The sequence below is a fragment of the Neltuma alba genome, unplaced genomic scaffold, assembly GCF_004799145.2.
Source record: "Neltuma alba isolate B1F8T4 unplaced genomic scaffold, ASM479914v2 tig00012551_pilon, whole genome shotgun sequence".
NCBI lineage: Eukaryota > Viridiplantae > Streptophyta > Magnoliopsida > Fabales > Fabaceae > Neltuma > Neltuma alba.
The window spans coordinates 16264-39866 of NW_021637010.1; the positions used below are offsets into that span (position 1 = coordinate 16264).

The window sequence follows — 23603 nt, forward strand, 5'->3', positions numbered from 1 at the left end:
AAAACAAACCGTGTGAACCGCCCAACCGGTTTTTTCCCGGTTTAACACCGGTTTTTACCGGTTGGACCGGTTCAACACCAATTCAAACCACCTCCTGTTTTTTATGCAAACCAGACCGGACTGGCGACCGGTTTTCCGGTTGAACCGGCCGGTCCGGTCCGGTCCGGTTTTTTTCATTGCTTATTTTAAATGCTGACAAAGGTAGTAAATTTTTCCAACCGACAGATATGTGATTTTATTGATCACGAAATGGAATATTACGGCTACTGTGTGTACAGAATGTAATAAATTTTTGGATATCTTCTGAATCAAACAAAGTTACAAATATAACCTTCCCTAAATATTTTAGAGGTGTCCAAATTGTTCAATTATAACCTTCCCTAGAGTGGGCTCATGGGTTTATACAGAATTTAGAATGGATTATAGTACCTCGGGTCCTTGATATAACATTCAAAGTGGATCTTACATAAATCAATGACTAGAAATAGTATTATTTATATATAAATTTTATAGGTATATTAATATATAAGGGGTTATTGCGTAGAGATAGGGATAGGAAACAGTGATGGTGAATTGGCAATTGGAAAACCATTGTAGCTTAAGATTAATGGCGAACATGATCATGGCCTCTCCATTAGTATTTTATCTTAATCATGAGAGGAGCGGCTTTAGCCATTTAATGTCGCTCTCGCTCATGATCCATCGGTACTTTTTGCTTAATACTACCTCCGGTCCTAATTATAAGAGCCAGTTAACTAATTTGAGGAAATTAAGAAAGTAAATGGAGTTAGTTATTTGTCTTAAATAGGTGTTGTCTTTCCTAAAATATTCTTGTTAATTAAGTGTATTGATTAGAACTATCATTATTAGAAGAGATACTTTAGCAAAAAATGTATAAATATGAGAGACAAAGTGGATTGAAGTCTTATATTTAGGACCAAAATAAAAGTCAAACAGGGTCTTATATTAAGGACCGGAGGTAGTATAATGTTAGCCGTCCCGCGCTAATTGTCAGTGCCCGCCGTTGTTTATCATTTGAATGCAAAAACGATAACACAGATAGATATTTAGAACATGTGGTTTCATGGTAAATATATATTTATATTATATATACATGTGAATTTAATTGATTTCGCTGGTGGCCGTCATCTAACCATGTTTTCCAGGTCAAAAAAAATCATCTATGTTTTATGACACATATACGAAAAGCCTAGTCTGTGTTAACGACAAGTTCATGTGATCAGGAACCAGCACCGATAATATGAACTTCCAATTGGTGGCTTGTCACCGAGGATGTTATATAAAACAGTGTTATGTTACAAGTAGGGAGGAGAAAAAGGCACTAAAAACTCAGAAAGTGTGTGTGTGTGTGTGTGTGTGTGTTGCTAGTTTACTTCTGGTATGCTTTCTAATGCTGGCTTCCACCCTTGGCAGCCATAGTCATCAGTTTTATTATCTTCACCATCTTCTTGTCCTTTTTCACCATGAACTAGAGGTAATATGTTGTTAATTGAAATTCCTCCCTTGCACAGCATATTCTGCAGTTCCTTCTTACTGATAACCAGCTTAATCCTCACCACGCTGCTTTCTTCTTCGCTTTCTACTTCTGGATTCGCAAACCTCACCTTCTTCTTGCTAGCTTTTGGCGACGGCGATGATGCCGGCGGAACAAGGTAGTACAACTGACCTCGGAGCAGCTTGGTGTCGGGGTGGAGATGCCGGACGACGGGTAGCGACTCAGATATTGCATGGCCGAAAAACTGTGTCAAAACTTGGTGGACCTTAATGGGTTCCTTGTATTCAAGAACTTTCCCATCGGCTTTCACGACCCTGACGATGTTCTCTTGAAGGACTAGGCAATTCCCCATAGTTATTCAATTTCTGCAGTGAGAAGTGCTTAGTAGGAGAAATTAAAGAAAATGCTAGTTAGTTTTCTGGTTGGGGAATGAGAGGAGCGACGCGCCAAGGTGTATTTAAGAAAAGCTGCTTCAGAAAATACCCTTGCGAAGGTTCGAATATTACAAAAATGCCATTTGGAACCCCAAGTCGAGCATTTCAATGATGATAATGATGCTGGAATCACAATCGGAGTTGACTCGGACGACCGGTGAGTTAAAACGTGGGTACAATTAAGAGGAGGGTGCTGGGAGTAGTGTTTTGTGGAAGTGGATTACGACCAGAAGCATGTTAAGGGCCCAGCGTCGCCGGCGAAGCCCAAGGGGTTGACCGCTCTCTCCAAAGTGCTCCCTTAGTTATTCCAATCACCCATATTCCACATATTCACTATTTCTTTACGTTTCTCAGTTTACTTTTCGTATGGTCAAGCCATAACTGGGGGACTAAGCCTGAGCATAAAACCTTACTCCTAACATTTGAAATCTTTTAGGAAAAAATTATTGTTCAGCTCACATACGCAATTTAATCATTACGTTGTGGATCCGTTGTAATTCCTTCCACCAAAATTTGTCATTTTCACGCTGCTCACTTGTTACAGAACTTTTAGTAATCAAATTATTTATGTGAAATTATGCAGTAATTCTATCAAATTTTTACCGCCCGGGGGGGGGACACAGTTTACTTTTGGCGATTACATAACTTTAGGTCCTTGACATTATTATTATTTTTTAAAAAAATAATTAATTTAATTTCCCTTAATGGCTGAATTCTGAACAAAATTACTTATCCATTTAGACGTGAATGAGAGGGGCGAGTCACGATTATCATTGCTTCTTGAACACGTTGATTGAAGTGGCTACAAAGAAACGCGTTGTTCAAGGTCGGTTGGTAATTGGATAGTTGAAATAGTGTTTTTTAGTCTCATGGATTATATTATAATCATCATTAATGTGGGCGACAATAGAAAGAGACAACGAACCTAGATGTGCTCATGATTTTGGCCATGGAATTACAATACATTAACAGTAGTTTTCCGTATGCTGCTTATGAGCAGTTGGATCCAGCGATTGTTTAAAAGGAAACACCTCTAACTCTAACTAGCAAGTTTAATTTTAATGGTCTTTTCAGGGATTGATATTACATTACCCAAGAGGGAGAATAATAAACTCATCGATCCATTAATTCCCATTTTGTTTTGTTCAGTTCTGTATTTGCTGAAAATGGGTTAAACCAGATGAGAAAATTCAACAACAAAAGGCACAATTGAATATATGAAAAAGATCCCTTATTAAAAGCTAGTCCAGTTGCAGAGGTATTCAAGATCGCCCTTCTCTTCTACTCTTTCTTTTTGCTTTGGTTATAATGGCTTCTCGTGCATGCGTGAAGAGTAGATTTCATTCAAGACTTAGATTAAATTCTTTCTTGCGACGTAAATGAATAAAAAGTAACCAGTTGAATCGTAACTTTTTTCCCTTTCGGTCTTCGTCACTCGACCAGAGACGACCAAGCCATTCTCCGTCAGGATCACATCTAAGTGATATAGTTCGGCCTTGTGTCATAATAAGGAAGTGGTGGTCCACCTCAGAATTTTTTTGGGAGAAGAAATCTCTCTCTCTCTATATATATATAATATATATATATATATATATATATATATATTGTTAGGCTTTCAAAATCCAACTTTGGTACAAAAAGCAGCATCAGTAGTATGTAGTTTGGGGCAGACATGCAAGATCAGTTCAAATAGTATTTATGAATCGTATCAAATATTCTTTTAGCTGTAATTAAGTTTGTGTTATGTGAACAGTAAATACCCGTAGTTCGACTAAATTTGTGTGATGTGACAAATAAATTTAGGAACTTTCTTAATGATTAATTCGAAAATTTAATGTTTTAGTGTAATTTTTCCTAAGAAATTTGTAAGTCCTGAGACGTAGAAGGCACTCAAGAGATAAAGATGCACCAAATACATACGTCACAGTGATAGATCAGTAACATAATTTGCAGAAAATAAGAGCTTAGTGGTGATGGGTTGGGGGGGGGTTGTTTTCAACACGCATGCTCTTTCGACTAATCAAGCCTTTTGCTATCAGTTTATTGCCAGTAGTGGTGGTAGGAATTGTTGGATTATGGTCATCACTTCAAATTTTCAACTTGCAAAATGCTCTTTTAACATTAAACATACTGATAATAATATGAGTGATGCGACTTTCCTCGTAACTTCTTCAGTGGAGCAATTAGATATATATATTATTCTGCGTGATAATTAGATAATTAAAGTATGATAAGAAAAAGTTATTACTATTTGATATGCTGAGCAGAAAGATGGATTAACTATGTTAGTGGTTAAATAGAATTTTGTATTTAGCAAATCAACGTCGTTTTACGTTGATGTTCTTCTTAATATTATTTGCACGTAATAAGTTATTAGTAATTGAAAAGATTATCAGCTTTACCGAAATGCTGTACAAGTAAGTGAAAGTGCCCTTGACGGAAAGGAATTAGCTAGCCCTGGATATTTATATATATGTTGCTAGCTACTTTGTAATGGAAATATCATCAAAGATCATATCTTGGGAGAGTTTCGTGTAGATGGCAAACAATCACAGGACAGTTGTATCAACTGGCTTATCCACTTTTAAACAAGCATTAAGGCCATTAAAGAGGTATAGTACATATATAATCCTACCCATTTCAGACAAATATCCAACATGACAAACAAAGAAATATTACGTGCCCAAAAGAAAAAGAAACGTGTGATAGATATTTCCTCAGAGGCTGCCTGAGCTTAAAACCTGGGTTATAAATATATTTTTTTTTGTTTTTTCATATATAAACTACTCTATAAAGATTACCCTATAATTAATTATAAGATGGTATAAGTACTGATGAATATTGTGCACGTCTCGATACATAATGGGATAGAGATTAGTGAACCCACTTCCTCCTCACAATAATTTAGTGGCCATTAGATATTGACCATTTGGATTGACAATTAGCGGTAAATCTCGAGTTGTTTATTGTTAATGCTAATATTAATCATGATAGGTGCGTATTAAGGTCGCAAGCAATAGAAAGCGGGTAGACAATGAAAGAAGAATCAAAACAAATTTATGCCCTCCAATTTCCCAGTACCCGCTCCTGGCTGTGGCATCATCTTTTTTATCATTTACATTTATGGCATGTCAAAATATTAAGAATTCTACCACACATGCTGTCAAACTATTTTCAAGGAACCAAAAATAAGAAAATAAAAATAATTACACATTATCTCTTTTGCCATGATTGCTCATTATGTATCTCTTTTTTTTTTTTTTGGCCAAGTAGGTGGGTTTAATATTATATCTTAATTCAAAATATTATGATAACATTGTACTGCCTCCAATCCTAATTATAAGACCTTATTTGTAGTCTACAAATGAGATCTTATAATTAGAACCAGAAGTAGCAGTTGTTTTCATATATTCGTGGACAAAATTTTTTCTCCTTAATTTTGGCTTGTTGCCATTGTTTCAAATAGCCAGTTTCTAAAAGAAGAAATTCCGTTTTCACTCAACAACTCCAACTAAATACTACTCATAGTTCTTAATATAAAATTTAGTTAACTAATTTGAATAGGTTAACGAGTTTAGTTAAATTAGTTATTTATAATAAATAGATATTATTTTTATTAAAATACATATATTAGCTAAAACTGTCATTTGATAAAATTTTTAACATGTATAATTATTACAATGACTATCTTAAAAAAATATATAAGCATAAGACATAAAATATATTAAAATTTTATATTTAAAATCAAATTAAATAATAAACTGATTTTTATATTAAAAATCAGAATTAGTATTTTGATATCTACTTGAGAGGTCAGCAAGTCGGACGCTATTCCTTTCTCACCGAAAAGTCATCAAAGCTTCACTTTTTTTAGGACCTCAAGCATATACGCACGCGCACTATAAGCCAAACACTTTATTTTTCTCAACCTCTCTAGATTTCCTCCTCCCGACTTTCCTCTCAAGTTTACTAAAATTGACAAAAGATTATACCAATATATATATATATGTATATATTTGACAGAGACAAGCCATGAAGCCACTCTCATATAAATTCTACACGAGTACATTTCACTTTATGAAAAGAATATTTTCATATTCTCTCGCTGCAGACCTAACAATTATATTAATCATGTTATTAATGAGTTATATTCGTCCAAAAAAAAGAGTTATAACTTTCGCCGAATTGTAGTGATATTGGCAATCCTGAAGATGTGCTCAAATTCAAAGGATTCATTGGATCAAACTGCAAAGTATGATAAGAAAGAAAAGCGTGAAAGTTAAAGTTGAGGTGGCATGGAAGGAAAGGAGCACGCAGAGAGAAACAGACACTTGCCTCTCAGTGGTTGGACGGCACCGCTCCTTGGAAATTGGAAACTGGAATTGCCCCCCTGATTGGTCCGTGTTACCATGGGTATGCACTTAGCCGCTCAGTGGAGCAACAAGTGATGGTGATGCCCACAACACGAAAATCATTTGTGCTTGGGATCAATGAAATATTTATTATTCATTTTAAAGATGTGTTCTTGACTCTTCCGTTTTTAATTTCAACAATTATCTTCGCTTAATAGGGACAATTTAAAAAGTTTCGAATTTAATTTTATATTTGACCAATTTTTACCAGTTTTCTTAATATAAAAAAGCAGTTGACCGAGTATTATTAAGAAAAACGAAATGAAGTAGTATGTTCATACGGAAACACCTATAAATCTTGTAGGGTATAGGAGGCCGTTAAAGATTCAATTCATAAAGTTTGAGCTCAAAGTGCTCCTACTTGATTTAGGATATGATTATCTTTTGACTACAAAGATTTATTATTTAATTTAATACTGCATCATGATTTCATATATAGATAGATTACAAAACGTGAGATATTGTGTCTCCCATACCATAATTCAATAGTGCAGTTGGTCTTAACTTCATCGTTAAAAAAAGAACTACTTCCATTGAAAAAGGAAGAAGAACCTGCTTAATGAATATTTAATCCCTTGCCTCTTAACCCAATTATCGCGAGCTAGTTTAACAAGGACAGTTTGATTGTCATTTGATATAAAATAATACATGTCAAAATTGAGTATGGACTGACCCATAATACCCCGGCATCCAACTTCTGGCCCAGCCCAACTTCTAGCCCGAACCGACGTTTTCTTTGTGTCGGTGTTGCTTGATTTTCCCTCTTTAACACCCAAAAAATGATTTTCACGTTTTCTTCTTACATTACTGTAGAAAAACTAGCCAACCTCTTGGTGACTTTATGATATCATATGGAGTGGTGGGGACTGGGGAGGCAAAAGCTCTTAGGTGACGTTAATCGGTACTTTCAGTTGGCTCCAAAATAGATATTTTAGTTTATTGATTGTGATTCTGGCAACTGGAAGCTCCGGCCCCAGTCTTGTACCTTGCGGTCCTTGCGTATCGACTCTCACCGTGAACTCAGACAGCATACTCTGTCATTGGTACACAGCTCCAGCAACTCCAATCTGTTGGCAGAAACCCTTGGCGTCCCGGTCCCGGAGTCATGGCCGGAGCTCTAACTCTCTCGCAATTCTCGGTTTTTGGGTCTCTTTCATTGCCTAAAAGAGTAACCCGTAGCACGGTATCCATTAGAGCGACTTCGGAAACCACTCCGTCCACTTCCGCTTCTGTGAGCACGACAGAAGACCCGAAACCGGATTCTCCGGCCTCATCGTCCACGTTTGCCCCTCCACCCAATTTCAAGCCTCCTGAGCCTCAGCGCTTTGGCGTGAGACCTGACAAGACTAATGACGTGTTTGGAGCTGCGCTTCCCTTGTTCCTTCGCTTTGGTACTGGAGTTTTCGCTTCTGGGTAAGCAAATATGTTCTGCCATATGTTCTGTTCCCAGTTTCATCCCCACTGAACCTTCAATTAGCGCTTATGGCACTGGAAATTCGAGGTCAATTTCGAATATTAGCAAACCCGAGGATGAGAAGGTTCAAATGCTAGCTATAGCTGGCATAGTAATAGGTTTTCTGACCTTTTTCTGCTTTGGCTCAACAAATTTTGTAACTCTTTAGGGCCTATTAAGAAGCATTGGTCGTTATTGCTTGGCTTAGAATGATGATTTTAGATGTTATTTTCAGAATCACTTTTTCTCCAAGTAGGAGTCAACATATAAAATATCTGATAGAAGATAAAAATCTTGAAAGGGGGTCATTTCTCAAAAGCACTGCATCTTACACAAGTTGTCTGGAATGTAGATTTATACAGCGGCTGAATTCTGAATTTCTTGAGCTTGTGCTGTGTCGTGACAGGTATTCTTTTTCCTTCATTCCTAAGGATGAATTTCCACCTGATCAGTATGCTTTGGAAGTTTCTGGTATACCCCGCGTTCTTTGAAGTTTAATATTTTTTAGTGGCTTATGATAGCATATTGTCATTAAATACGTTGTATGCTTGCTGATGTTAATCAGAAAGATGAAGAAAATGTACTACAACAGGGTCTTATAATTAGGACCAGGGTTAGTAACAGGTTTGCATGTCAAGCTGACGATTGTGAAGAACTAGAAATGAGCCTCTACGTTTCCAAGTTTGTGTCTTGGCTTAAATAACCACTTATGCATTTTGGAATAATTTCCGAAAATGCAAATTTTACAGTTCAAAGTGTTTTCACCACTGTGTTTTGATTTTTTTTTTTTTCCCTCTTTTGAATCTTAACCCGAGGCGTATGATTTCAGGGTACAAGGTAAAAGAAACAGCGAAGTTAGGCCCTCGCCCAGAGAAGCCTATAGAGATATATGAATTTGAGAGGTATTTCATTTTTCCTGTCAAATATTCTAAATTACAAGCACATGTTAGAATGCGTGGGACTATCTAACTCCTTTTTCTTCCTCTTTATTCCAAAGAAAATGTCAGTCACTTCCTTTCTGTTTGGCTTATGTTTATCTTCACATACCTCTTCAAGGAATAAACTAACAATCATTATATTGTCTTTCCTTCTAATTTATGGGCTATCATGGATCATGTGCAGCTGTCCATTTTGCCGGAAGGTATGGATTTTAGTCTTGGAGGATTCACGCTAGGTCTTTTCCTTCGTTACTTATTTTTTTGGGTGGTGGAGTTGGGAATCATTAAGATCTATGGAAAAATTGAATCTTCAGATTTGGTTGGAATACTTCTGTCATCGTATACAGGACTTTTTTTTTTTTTTTGGTGTTGGCTGGACTAACATTTTGATCATGCACAGGTCAGAGAATTTGTCGCTATTTTGGACATTGATGTTCTTTTCTATCCATGTCCTAGAAATGGACCCAATTTTCGCCCGAAGGTTGCTCAGATGGGTGGAAAACAGCAATTCCCCTACATGGTTAGATTGATTCCTCTAAGCCAAAAGCAAACCAAAAAAGGAAATCTGAAACTTCTTATTGTGTTTTTTTTTTAAAACATTTTCTAACTAAAAGAAAATAAACTTATTAACCTACTCTGCTGAAGTGTATGTAAAAATTAGGTCTCTGTTTTTCACATGCGACTCTAGCATCTTACATTTTCTATTTTTCTTGCAAATATACTCAGAATGTTAGCATTTGAAATTATAAAGATAGATTTATAACAGAATGAGGTTCTGTATCAGGTGGATCTTCGAAGTTGCTACTGCTACATTGGGAAAATTTCTTAATGTCTTAATTACTATTTATATTCTGCTCACATGCATCTGGTTATGACTTAAAAAAAATAAATAAATAAACGATACTGAACCATCTAATGTTGCAGTAATTGTTTTCTTCTTGTTTCCAGAAAACAAAAAGCTTCTTCTTGTTTATGGTCTCCAGGAGCTTTTTATGTAGCAATTTTAGTAGTTATGTATGCACTTGACATGTCAGCCCTGTGATAATTCTCTGCGTGTTTTTGAGAGATAATTTCTGTTTTTGTGTATCTTTGTTTCAGGTGGATCCAAACACAGGCGTTTCAATGTATGAATCAGATGAGATAATCAAATACTTGGCTGAGAAATACGGTTTGTGTCGTCCTATTTACTCTTGTCTCTATCATATGCTGATGTAGTTTTTTCCCCACCAATCACAATAAGAAGAGATTAGTGCCGTTGGTTTTATATCAAAGATAATTCAAAACTGTGAATTCGATCACCTAAGCATAAATATTGCCAAGTCTGACGATTTTCTCTTTTCCTTACCTCTGAACCACCTTGCTATATGGCAGCCTGTTAAATATTCTTTTTCTGCTATGCAGGAGATGGAAGTATTCCACTCACTTTATCTCTTGGATTATTTACGGTTAGAATCAGGCTCTATTATCACTCATAATTTAAATCAGATGGGCCATGTTAGTAATAAACACTATCTGCTTGATGCAGACACTTACTGCTGGCTTAGGTATGCTTGGTCGCAGGGGAAAGGTATATGGTTTTCTACTCGCCATTCATTTTTTAGTGCGAAATTAACTGACAGTTTCTTTTCTTTGCCTTTTTTTGAAAAAAGAAAGAAAAAGAAAATAAAGCGGCACCTTTCTATAATTTCGCGGGGAATTACTTGCAAATTTCAACTGGCTGGCTGGCTGGCAGATTGTTGGATGCTTTTTAGAAAGTTTATTAGTTTCATGAATTTTATTTTTTAAAGATATTATTGATTATTGATATTTCACTTTCATCGGTACAAAAATCACTTTTAACTACTTGATTTTTATTTTCAGGGTAGCTCTTATACTCCTGCAATATTACCTCCAGAGCCACTAAAACTATGGGCATACGAGGTTGGTAGACCATAAAACTAAATTCATACGGATCAAGGCATCGTAGTGCTCAACTCAATATAAACTTCACAAAACTGAATTTTTGATTGACGTGAATGGAAATGCAGCTTCATCTGATTTGTCCTTTATGGTTTGTGATCATAGGATTGAAATTTGAAATGCTTTGTTTCTTTCAGGGTTCACCTTTCTGCAAACTTGTGCGTGAAGTACTTGTAGAGTTGGAGCTGCCCCACATACAAATCACGTAATTTCCCTGTTCCAAAACTAACTGTTAGATCTGATGCCCGGAAAGAAAATTTATTATGGTTGTTTTATAATATTAACTCATTTCGTATATTTTACGCGACCACCATCTTAAATATATTTGACCACTATATTGCTGATGGATCATATATTGATTTCCTGAATTAAAAATCATGGTCATGGTTATATCATACATGCACTTCTCTGCAATGAGATAGAAAAGACGCAAATCTTCATTCGTGATTGGCAATATTAATGGAGTCTTACGTGGTGGTCTGCATACAGTCTCGGTTTTCCATGCAATTAATTTTTTTCATTTCATTTCAGTTGTTCTCGAGGTAGCCCAAAACGACAGATACTATTAGAAAAGACTGGGCATTTCCAGGTACTTATTTATTCTGTTAATAAGTTTCTCATGTTCATAAGCACGCTCACAATATAGATTTGCTGACCTGGAGACATGATTTTTTTATCACATTTGGTTAATGTATGACATGACTTTTTGATCCTTATGGTTGGCTGCAGGTGCCCTATTTGGATGATCCGAACACTGGGATAGGAATGTATGAGAGTGCAGAGATTATAGAGTATCTAAGAGCAACTTATGCTCTTCAGTAAATCATGTTTGCAGAGGCTCATGAACGTGAAGTCATGTAGCTCGATCAAGACAAATTGTCAAAATTGGAGGCTTTCACTTTGTTGACTGACAGCGGGATTACTCTAGGGCTTGTTTGGTTTGTTGAAGGAATGGGAAAAGCCGAAGGGAGAAGGAAAAATCTGTATTATTTATTTTTTGTTATTATTCAATAGGTTTTATCTGTTCTTAATACCTTTTGGAGATAATAGAACGAACGAACGGCATTTAGTTTAAGTTTGATAGTTTGATAGTTTGATACTACTTTTGAAACAACGTTTTGAATTGCATATGGAAAGAAAAGACAGTTAGTTATGGGGAGGATGATTATATATTTTGATACCTCTTGAAGAGGTGCATAAGTTGTAAAAGGGGAATAGTTTTGTGTTTGCAGTGTAGATTTTTTGTGTCTTTACTTCTTTACATAATCCAAACATAGATGCCTAAATGATGATTGTTTTTTAAATGTTCTCTGCGAGCAAGAGCTATGCCCCTTGAAAATTATATGTGGCCTGCTGGATTAAGCTTTATGATTCAATCTGATATGGGTTTGCTGGCTTACCTTAATTTACGTTTAATGCATGGCTACAAGGGTCAATCAGATGTGTGTGCGAGACCACGTTCTAATGACATTTCCGACCTGGTCTGGTCCGTGTTCCGCCTTAGCATCATGTTAACAAATTAATGGACCTATACAACTTCACTCAAGAAGCAAATTTAATAAGGATAACTAAATAAGTAAAGCCTCGTACTAAAATTAAATCAAGATTCCATTAAGAAGCTACTGGGTGCTGCGTCAATAATCTGGTCTCCTGTCTTTAAGTAGGAAGGCATCGCTTTTAAACTTTAAAGCTCGAACACTTGATTTTCTTCTTTCCTTGTCTCTCTTTTTCTGCGTTCTCCAATCCGCTTCTTCATATGCAATAATGAAAAACAAAAGAACCCAAATTATTCTGCTTTGTGATCCTTACAATGTTGGAAGTGGGGACTGAAGAATATTGTCTTTTGGGGTTGAATGGAGAAGATGAAGTTGACCTCCATTTCCATCATCTCCCAAATTCCGTGGACATCTTGAATTGTAGAGAGCAGGATATGCTTCAGGAACACTTTACAGCTGAATTACCAAGATGAGATTTGGATGGTTCAGATTTTTTCCCCTTCAATTTTTTCTAACTAAATTGCAGAGAACAAGACTTGCTTTTGCTTTTCAGTTATGGGAGGGGACCATTTGGCAATCTCCATTTGCCACATTGCATATTATGTCCTGCATGGTTTGCTTAAGACTGACCCGTTCCGTTTATGGCAACCGATGTTTGATGAGTTATGTTCAGTAACTAAATAATAATATTGTCTTAAACCCCACAGTTTTTAATCAGTTGGCAACAAAATACTTGAACTTCTCAAGCCCGGTCATCAAAATTAATCAACTCGACTGTCGTAATGCCATTTCAAAACTCAACAAGTTCTGTGAGAGAATGTGTCAGGGAGGATTCCTGTTCATGACACGATATTTGAGAAGCACTACATGACAATCTAAGTTGTTGTTAATAATAATAATAATAATAATGCAGCTTGAACATGTTACATATGATATTTGTTTAGCATGATTAGATATCTCCCTCTCCAATTTAAAAAAACTGTGCAAAACTCTTTGTCGCTCTGCATTTACGTGTACTATATACATATCTTTTTGGGTAATAGAAAGGGAAGAGATAATAGTCACTGTTTTTTGAACGGAATGAAAGTTCAAAATCTAGTTTTTTCCCCATATATAGTCATACATCCACATATTTTTAAGAAAAAATTATAGTGAGGTCCGGAGAAAGAAAAATAATTATTAAAAAGTTTCAATAATAACCTAAACAACCTATAATGACAAGTTTCAGAATAGAAAATGATAACTTTTGAGATTTATTTGGTAATTATTTTTTTTAAAACCTTACTGTAACTCTCTCCATTATTAAATGATCATGATGCAAAAGAGTGATACAATTTTTCTCTCTCTTTTTAAAATATATTTGGAGGGCTTGAGCTCTGTTTTATAGGCATTAAAAATAGAGATTGATACGCTTCCATCCATATGAGATGGGAAGCAAATCATGTGGACAGAGCAGAGCAAGGAGGCATTTGATTGGGAGGAAGAAATTGTATGTGGGACTCCTTGTACAGGCGATAGTTCCTATTATTGAGCCTAAATCTTGCTCACTTTCAAATCCTTTGGTGGCTTCTATTTTTCTTCACTAAGATTAATTTTTGAAAGTCATATTAGGCTTTGGCTATGCATAACAACCAAAACCAACATAAAATTTACCGGGGTTTTAATCCTAGGTGCTTTTACCTGTTTTTTATTTAAATTAAAAGGACAGATACTAATAATTTAGGATTACAAGTAGAATCCAACATGTCTTACTTATGAAAAAATATTTATGCCATAGAATTATATGTTCACTAATTTGTTTTTAGCTCTGAGATAAATGGATACTATTTTTCACATATTATTATTATTTATTTGAAAGAATAATTGCCTTTCGGCACAAACTTTAAAGTGCTGTTTGGTCAATCCCTCGTAGCCTCTTAAAGTGACATCTGATCACGAGCATATGCCAATCTCTCTCACCCAAAGTGGCAGACGCACAAGGAATGTGAATCACGAAACATGGATCGTGCGGTAGGCTGTATAAAACGAAAATAAGTTTGTTTCCACGTACTAAATGTTCGGTGCATTTTATTACTGTACATCTGTTTGTAATAGAATAATTTTTTAAGGGATAAGTTTGCTGTCTGATTACTTTAATTTTAATAAATTTTGTAGTGAAAAATTTTCAAAGTCATGAATATGACTTCTCAAGATTACAGCCCCTCAAGAAACTATGTATCTGCGAAAATGTAATTCTATAAATATATACCGTTTAGCTGCTCCGATCACACCATCGAACAGTTGTGACTAGCAGTGCCTGCAACAAGAAGTACGTACAGGAGAAAATGCTAGTGTCTTCGTCTATAAGCTAATCAAAAGAATAAACACGACATAGCCATCCCCATCCATTCGAACCTATCAACAATGGCCATGAGGATTTTCTTCTTAATCCTTTCCTTTGCATTGCTCGCTCTTTGTACTTCCGCAGGTAAAGATCGAACGATTTCTCCCCATAGAGTTCCACTTATGTTGGTTCTGTGATATGGCTGGTCTGTTTTTCCAGCATAAACAGTGTTTTGTTTGCTTCTGTCTAGAGTTGCTTTGATGAGTTCACCCCTACAGCTTCTGCTAGGAATTTGTTCTTCCTAGCGATCAGTTTTACAAATGATTTGGATGTTATAGTTTCTGTGTCCAGCATCCTGTGGATTTTATGAATTAGAACAGAGGTCTGGTTTTTTTTTTCATGGTTTAAAATTTTAAATGATGCAGAGTTCATCAAATTCTTTGTGTTGGTATGAGTTCATTATGTGTTGTTTGATGATTGAACATCTTTGTGGAGCACCAGACCCGGTTAATTTTGGCTATTATGGTGCAAATGGTCCTCAGAAATGGGGCAGCTTAAGTCCAAGTTTCTCAGCTTGCTCAAAAGGGAAAGCTCAGTCCCCTGTGGACCTTAGGAAGGAGAATATCGTGTACAGTAAGCAATTGAAGCCCTTGGAACGACACTATCATTGTTCAAACGCCTCACTAGTTAACAACGGATTCAACATTGGGGTCTGTTACTTAACTAACGTTTCGCTTTTATTCCTGATTCAACCACCATGCCCGAATCATTGTCAAGCACTAATAAAGTAATTATACTACTATTATGCATGTGTAGGTTCATTTTGAAGGGAAAGTGGGTAATTTGAGAATAGATGGTCAAGATTTTTACCTGAAACAGATGCATTGGCATTCTCCTTCAGAGCACCGAGTTAGTGGGAAGCAGTAAGTTCCTTCTCTTCTTTCCTCTTTCAAGGCTAATTCCCGCTTCATGATTCAGAAAGCAATTAGAAATTAGAACGGGGAAAATGAAGATGATGGATTAATGTTGTGAGTTCAGAATGGAGGCGGAACTGCATCTAGTACACCAGAACGAAGAAGGAAGCTTTGCAGTTGTGGGAGTGCTGTATAAATTGGGTGATTCAGATCCTATCATCTCCAAGGTAAGCTGGCTTACATCAACCACAGAATTTGAATCACTATGATTTCAATTTGAGGTTGCAGTCTGGGCGCAGATGGAGAAGAAGTTAGTTGAGTTGGCGAATGAGAGCTCAGCAGGCTACGAGGGTGTCCATATTGATCTTGGAACCTTTAATGCAAGGCATGTGAAGTTAAGGGCTCGAAGCTATTACAGATATATGGGTTCTCTGACCACTCCTCCATGCAAAGAGATCGTGACGTGGACCATTCTGGGCAAGATGAGGTCAATCTCCATTCAACAGGTCCATCTTCTCAAGGCACCTCTGAGTCCTCAGTTCAAGAACAATGCACGGCCTGTCCAGCCCCTCGATGGCCGCAAAATTCTCAAGTACACAGTTCAAGCTTAACATGGCTCCCTATTGCTTCCCCTGTTAAGTAGTAGACTGTCTTAGCTTTAATCCTTTTATTATGAACTTTGAATGCTCTCACAATTACTCGGCTCGAGGTACTCCAGCTACTAATCTTGAACTTTCACTTCCTGGCTATGATATCGTATAGATTATGTTATGATAATAATTATCACTTCAAAATACATCTCTCTGATTTTCAAAAATGGGTTGATATTATAAGCAACCAAACAACATAATTTTGGAGAATGGGTTGGTTTTCTGAACCAAATATGTTAAACATGCAATTTTCATAATACGGGCAAGTTCTGGCTGCGGCCTAGCTCGTAATATTCATACATAGGATAGGGATTCCGTCTCCCTATCCTCGCCTTCTTATTTCCAACTGTGTTTTTCCGTTACATTTTTCGTTTTATTTCTTTTTTCATACTAAAGAAAAATCTAGAGTTGGGTAGGGTATTGATCGTCTTTGACACAGATTCGGATTATAAAAACTTCATATCTGGGATAAGAAAAGATATCATATCCCTATTTGCAATCGGGATTTTAAACCTTTTATGGAAGCTGTCGAATGAGTTATATCACGATAAATCATGCCTCAAACAACCATGTCTGTCTCGATGTTACATTGTTACCTAACTACTGTAGGCCTTTTGAAATTTTATATTCATGTAAACTTCATATAAATCTATTCATATATTCTGGGTTCCATCGAATCGAAAGAGATTGACACCAGGCACCCCTTAATTGTGACATGAAAATTGAGTAGGAGGAGAAAGGAGAATGCAGGGACCCCCAACCATTCCCAACCCAATCAACACCATTTCAAGACGCAATCTATGATAGAAATCACACATATATAGTATTTTTAATCATTCTAAGATCTCATGGAAGATTAGTTCAAGAAAAGCATGATGAGTTTGGTAAGGCAAAAATACTGTATATATTTACCTTATCATTCAGGTTTTGGCTATAACACTTCTCATGATCATCAATGTTTCTGAGTTCTTTTATCTTATCCAAACAAAAGGAGGGAGAAAATTTACACGCTCGGATGCACTAATATGAATTTTACAACTGCTCACTTATTAAAAAACACACACGTATGATCTTGGCGGAAAGGGAAAGCACTCAGTAATCTATTTACAAATTGTTAGGACGCTTTAAAGAGCAGAGAAAGAAAAAGGAAAAGGTTAAAACAGCAAGCGGCAGTATTAACCACGAATCAATCACAGTAAAAGCAGAAGTATATGGGCACTGTTGAGACCGTTCTCGACACGCCACGTCATCTGTCACCAGCACAAGCAGCGGCGATTCCCGAAATGCCGGTTAGAATTCAAATATGCAAGCTCACGAGGAGCGCCGTCGCCGAACCGCTCCGCTGACGCCTATTGCGGCACGTGGATCTCAGGATCACCTACTCCCCACGCGCCGGCCCGCCTTCCAGATGCGAACCGCTTCATCCCACCTAAACCGGGGGGTTCACTCTCCGTTACGCTATTTCTCGGGGTCGACTCAGCGAAAGATGCGTCGATATCGCTAGCTGTGCTATGCCGCCCCGGCGTGGCCCGGCTCTTTCTTGGGGGAGAATCTCCTGGCGGAAGATCGGCTTTCTGGACCTCGTTTCCTCGGCGGCGGGACCTGAAAATAGCTCGAAAACTTTCAAAGAACCCTGGCTTCCGGTTTCTGCTTTTGCTGCGCATTAATTTTTCTTTAGCAGGTCCAGAGTCAGAGGTCCTTTGGCGACTTCTCAACCTGCGATTTCGATCCCTCCTCGATCTCACTCTCCCCATACACGAAACCTTCGGCGACGATGGTTCGTTCAGCGAGGATTCCGATTTTCCCACCGACGCACTCCGTTTGGGGAACAGTCTCGTGTTCCCCGGCTTGTGGTTTCGACGACTCTTGACGTCCCCAAATGAAGGTTTCTGAGGCTTTGGCAGGCCAATAATGGAGGCCTTGGACTTCAAACAAACGCGCTGAGACTTGGATTTCAAGCTGGGGTTCAAATTGGCGGAATTGGAGGTGCTACCCTTAGTGGATTCCTTTCGCTCGTAGACAGCATTACGGTCCCACCAGTCCAATTCTTCGTCCCTAGAGAGCCAGAAGGACTCAGGCGGGGAATCAGGGTTGACCTTCGGCCGATCCGCTTCTTCCGTCTGGTGGCTATCACCGTCGGCGAGAGTCTCGCAAGCAATTTTGCGATCGCCGGCACACGTAGAGACCAATGTTTCGACCTGTGGCATCGTAGTGGGGAAGCGCAGAAGCAGAAGGCTTAGGAGTCCTGCAAGGAAGAAAATATGAAAGAGGAGAAATAAAGACCAAGGAGGGATTTTGCAGGAGTAGGTAGTAATGGAAGAACTTGGAAAGCGGGCGGATGAGAGAAAAAGAGATATTTAATGATTTATTATATGAACGAGGGAGCGGGAGGGGCGGCGTGTTCAACTTGTTGACCGGTGCCCTCACGCTGATTTTGTTTTCTCCGGAATGCCACTCCCACACCCACTTTTCTAGTTTCTACTTTCTACTTTCTACAAAGACAAGGAGAAAGTAAACGATCTTTTTGTTCCGTCAAAAGAATACGAAAAACATGAGAAAAACGCAGCGTTTAGAGGGCCTCTGCTAGTCTGCTTGCAGCTTGCAAGTTTTATCTCTGTTTCTCCACGGCTTTTTCACTTTTGGGGAGGGGGCCTCTTCCCGGGCCCCATTGCTTGCTCATTAACAACTTGCATTTCTATTGGTCAGGTAGGTTACATAGAGACCAAAGCTGACCTAAAAATATGCATGTCATATGAGGTTCATTCATTACGTATTCATAAAATGCTTGTTGAGTTGAAGCTTACATGTATTAATTCCATGCGTTGAGTATATAATGACTGTTATAAATTAAAATACTATATTCATTTCTACATATAGAATGTAGTTTGTAATGCAATTTGTATTATAAATTAAATTTTATATTTAGAATTGGAGGTAATATTTAATATCTCAATAGAGCTGTATGGATCAAAAATAATATGCATTAATTGCAATAATAAATCTAAATGTTATTAGTGATAACATGTCAACAAGGACATGATCATGCATAGTCTCGGAGAAATCATTTGTTTGGATTGATCTTTTGTTCTTTTTTGACACGTTGTCCATTATAAAAAGAGGTGAGGTCTTGTGAAAGTCTAAGCTACACTACGCATATTATTATTAACATGCTAAATAGTAAAGAAATATGACTGGAATATCCCTTGAAAAGTAATATAAACGAATCTTAATGCCGCCGGCTTCCCGATTGAACCCACCGCGATAAGCAACGGAGATGCACACGGCACCTCAAGTCTCAACAGCTAAGCATCCCTTATACTATCTCCAGTTTTTGTGCTTAACCCAGATGTTTTAGGTAGTTTTGCGAATAAACTGAGAATATACATTTTTTTTAAATAAAATTTGTCGTGGAAACGTTGAAATAAACATTAAACGAGACAGTGACACAATTATTAAATGAAGAATTAAATTAAAAATTTCCAGGTTAGGTAGTTAGGAGCTACAGTGGACAAAAAAATCAAAAGAGACTAGTGAAGTTAGGTGCAACAAATTAATCATATTCGTACACCGAATTCCGGTAGCAATAACGCGGTCATAAACCCAATTAATTAAAAGTCCTACTGATTTTAATGTTCTATTCTTGAAACGTTTTCCCGTAACCTAACGCGGAACTTCCACGCGAACAGCGGCTTGAGATCATTGAGCGCGATGTAGTTAAACGTTTTTTTTTGGGTCCAGAAATCTTTTTTTTTTTGCCAAACCTTGATATAAAACCTAATTGACTAATTTAAAGAGATTTTAAAAATTATTTAAATTAGTTATTTGTAATAAATAAGTGTTATCTTTCTTAATATGTATATTAGCTAAAATTATTATTTAATAGAACATTTAACACGTGTAACTATTACAAAAACTATTTTTTAAAAAAATAGATAAATATGAAAAATAAAGTGGATTGAGGTTTTATATTTAGATTGATAAAATTAACTTGTAACGCGAACGTGATGAGAGATGGCGACTTCGTGAGCATTAAAATTAAAAAGTGGTGATTAAACTGAGGATTTTTTTTTTTGCCATCAGATCAAACTGAGGGGTCACTTAATTGATGCTATAATATTTAATTTTGCGCTATTGAATAATTCGAAATGGATCAAATATAATATATATGATGCTGGAAGTAGCTATAAAATAATGTGGAGTAATGCCGAGGGAAAGCATCTGAATGAGTAGTGCATGGAGATCGGCGGCCAGACGAAACCATCGTACATATATACAAGATGGCAGGGAGGAAATCTCGTGATCCAAGTTTTTGCAATATTCATTAATTATTTTAAGGCGAAGGAAATTTGGCTTTTGGGAAGCGCATGTGTTACGTGTCATAATTTTTTTTTTGGGGCCTGTGTTATTTGTCATAATGAAGTTTATAATTTGCAGACACCCAACAAATTCACAAACTAATTGCGAGCGCTAATCAATAATCGCTCACGCTCATTACATTTCACGGAAAAACACAAATATATGTATATATAAGTGAACATTTCCCCCCAAAAAAAGGCTTGATATGAACAAGATCGACAGCAAATGGAAAGCTACGCATCAGCGCAAGCCTGTCTCGTAGTCGTCCATCTCCATCCTTCTTTTGTTTTTCATGTCGGCCGGATAACAGGGCTCTTCTGGTGAATGGCCATCTTGTGGGCCCCCTTTGGGTCCACAGCACGGGCAGTGAAATAAGATTGGGCCCCTGACCTCCAATAGTCTCTAAGCCCATCCTCGTGCACAGACTCGCGGAATAAATCCTCATCTCATGCGTTCATCCAAAATTATGACGGCGTTAATATAGATGATTATATGCGGAGAGCTATTTTATTAAAAAAAAAAAAAACCTGTGCTTGTCTTTTTTGCATTAGCATCTTAAACTGGGCTTGCAGAAAGAAACAAACAACATCAAGTGCAAACGGGCCCTGCACTGCAGAAGCGCCATTTACATCGAGCTATTTGCCGATAGGCAGCAGGACGAAATTTGAAGAGGGTGGGGACAACTTCCAATTTTTTTTTTTTTAAAAAAACAACGTGCTCTGATTCTGAAAAGCGGGTGAAGCTGAGGCTTCCAACAAAAACCCGTCATTACATTCACAAATTACAAGGACAAACTACACTTCCCTACAAAGTCGATTCGAATTTTCGGACCGTTGGGGTCAGTTGCGGACAAGTAACGGTCGGATTGCGGAAAAAAAAAACTTCCAGACCCGTTGCCATCACTCCTTCAAAAATCCCTGGCCTTCGACCAGACGAGAGGATTAGACATCACCCCCACTCTCTGATGGGTTGTGTTTCCTCAAAACTCCTGAGGAAAGACCTCAGGCAAGAAGTCTTCATCAACGCCAATGGCGGCGACTACGTGAATCATGTGGTTTCTCTTACTTCATCCACCTATGGAGCGCTCAAGTTGGACAGCGAGCAATCCGTCGTGGAGTGTGTTGCAGATTCTAAGAGGCTTGAGAAATCGCCTCCTCGCGAAGACCTAGAGGTCATCAATGCTTGGGAACTCATGGAAGGCCTTGAAGATGGTGTTCCCGTTCCAAATCAAGCTAAGAAAAGCCCAAAACCTAGTCCTTTTCTTCGCGGCTTTATTGGTCCTGATGCGAGAAGTCCTTTTAAGTTATTGAATCAATTTGGGTCTCCCAAGACTGTGAAGAAGTTTGGGGGCAAGGAGAATAAAGTTCAAGGCAATGTGGTCAGAGGCGGCATGAGACGCTTAGATTATAGCCCGAAAGGGATTCTCAAATCAAGTAATTTTTCTCCCAAGTCAAGCAAGCCACTCCTTAATTCGAATATTCCAGTGAAGGGGTCTCCGATTTGTGCCTCAAGGAGTAGTTTTGGCAGTGATCCTGGGCATTCATCTCGAAAGAGGAGCCCTACTCCCCTGTTTGACCCAGAGCTTCTTGCAACTTACGAGAAAGAACTCTCCGAAGAGGAAGAACAAATAAAGAGAATGGTCTGGGCAACACCCAAAGGCCGGAGGTCCAGAAAGTCTCAGGACTCGGAATCTGTTCTTCTGACATTCGAGAAAATAAGCCCTCCAGGAGGAGAAAACTCCGTAGTAATCTACACGACGACGTTGCGAGGCATTAGAAAGACGTTTGAAGACTGCAATAAAGTTCGATTGATCCTCGAGTCCCACGACATTCGCATCATCGAGCGCGATATATCTATGGACGCAGGATTCAAAGAGGAATTAAGACAGCTAATGGGAACGAAAGGAGTAAAAGTCCCAGTGGTGTTCGTGAAGGGAAGGCTAATAGGAGGAGTTGATGAAGTGGTGAAGTTAGAAGACGACGAGAGAATTGGGTGTCCTGTTTGAGGGGATTCCAAGGGCAACAAATGGGTGTGAAGGGTGTGGTGATGTGAGGTTTGTGATGTGTGTGTGTGAAATGCAATGGAAGCTGCAAGATCCTGGATACAGAACACCAGAAGACAGTGAAATGTGGTCAGTGTAATGAGAACGGGTTATTCAGTGCCCTATATGTTGTTCATTTAATAAGTGATATCTTGGGTAGAAAAAAGTTTGACTTTTTTGTGTTATTGTTTGCTCCCTTTAATCTCTAGGAAGATACAGACCAAGAATGGTGTTCGGTTTGTAGCAATTTTAAGTTATGTGTTAAACTAGGGTAGGGTTCTAAAGCGTGTTTTAGGCCCCCGCGTGTTTGTTGATTCTTTCTATCATTGGCTTGTATCTGGGGACACGAGTTGCTCCTTTTCTAATCTAATTCAAAATTTACACTTGTGACATTTTGTTTGGAGTACGCCTACTCATTTTCAACACATCGAAATTGAAATACCTCAAAATGGCAGACAGATTCCCTCTTTCACTTGTGTTATTGACATGCATTGGCTTCGTTTGTTTTCTGGCTTGGATGTGGAGCCTAATATCATTTGTCCTTAACACTGATGATAATTCCATGAAGTTTTCTTTGTTTTGTTTTAAATGAAAGAATGGCCATGTCAGGATGAAAACTTCAACAAGTGATGCTAGCTGTGCGCCGCCTTCTTCAGGAGTAGTAGTAGTCAAACATGAATCCTTGATTGTGTTCTTTTCTCTTGCTTTTGATCTTCATGAATGAATTGGCAGTTAGGATGTGGGGCTGTCATATTTGTTGGACAGTGGATCTGTGTCTTCTACAATACTTTTTTCTTTTTTTGCTCCTTTTTTTTGGACACAAGAACAATTTTATTCAATTATTTTTAATATTGGTAGTCTTCCAATTACTTTTCAATATTGTACATGACTATTACTTATTACATTGAAAGACTAATAGCATCTTTATGAGTAATCACCAAAGCATTCCTTGTCCCTTGGCGATGCCCGTTTGTAGCCTCTGAATGGGTTATTTTCTATATGAGCAGCAATTTCCAAGCTATGGGACACTGTTGAAAGAGTTTTTGAAGGATGTGGAAATAGAATTTCAAAAATACGTTAGTTATCTGACATCCACGTAAAATTACTGTGT

General features: G+C 37.7%; 4 protein-coding genes and 1 pseudogene across 4 annotated transcripts; 3 read left to right on the forward strand and 2 right to left on the reverse strand.

Moving 5' to 3' along the window:
* Positions 1 to 1200: 1200 nt before the first annotated feature.
* LOC114728562 (uncharacterized) lies at positions 1201 to 11121 on the reverse strand. The gene is made up of 3 exons (XM_028915471.1): positions 11111 to 11121; positions 9384 to 9389; positions 1201 to 1883 (listed from the first exon to the last, which is right to left on the reverse strand). Exon 3 carries the CDS (start codon positions 1866 to 1868, stop codon positions 1386 to 1388), a length of 483 nt encoding a protein of 160 aa, XP_028771304.1. The 5' UTR covers positions 1869 to 1883; positions 9384 to 9389; positions 11111 to 11121; the 3' UTR covers positions 1201 to 1385.
* Positions 7232 to 11887, forward strand: LOC114728561 (uncharacterized). Its single transcript, XM_028915470.1, has 12 exons — positions 7232 to 7775; positions 8222 to 8286; positions 8645 to 8717; positions 8938 to 8956; positions 9154 to 9273; positions 9852 to 9921; positions 10155 to 10198; positions 10279 to 10320; positions 10614 to 10673; positions 10850 to 10917; positions 11244 to 11301; positions 11442 to 11887. Exons 1-12 carry the CDS (start codon positions 7468 to 7470, stop codon positions 11532 to 11534), a joined length of 1020 nt encoding a protein of 339 aa, XP_028771303.1. The 5' UTR covers positions 7232 to 7467; the 3' UTR covers positions 11535 to 11887.
* Positions 11888 to 14385: 2498 nt separating this feature from the next.
* On the forward strand, positions 14386 to 16241 carry LOC114728559 (alpha carbonic anhydrase 1, chloroplastic-like). The gene is made up of 5 exons (XM_028915469.1): positions 14386 to 14675; positions 15033 to 15241; positions 15348 to 15454; positions 15570 to 15672; positions 15745 to 16241. Exons 1-5 carry the CDS (start codon positions 14612 to 14614, stop codon positions 16054 to 16056), a joined length of 795 nt encoding a protein of 264 aa, XP_028771302.1. The 5' UTR covers positions 14386 to 14611; the 3' UTR covers positions 16057 to 16241.
* Positions 16242 to 17008: 767 nt separating this feature from the next.
* LOC114728557 (uncharacterized) lies at positions 17009 to 18562 on the reverse strand. The gene has a single exon (XM_028915468.1). The coding sequence runs from the start codon at positions 18300 to 18302 to the stop codon at positions 17445 to 17447; it is 858 nt and encodes a 285-aa protein (XP_028771301.1). The 5' UTR covers positions 18303 to 18562; the 3' UTR covers positions 17009 to 17444.
* A 2741-nt stretch (positions 18563 to 21303) lies between these two features.
* Positions 21304 to 22640, forward strand: LOC114728558 (uncharacterized; annotated as a pseudogene).
* The last annotated feature ends 963 nt before the right edge of the window (positions 22641 to 23603 follow it).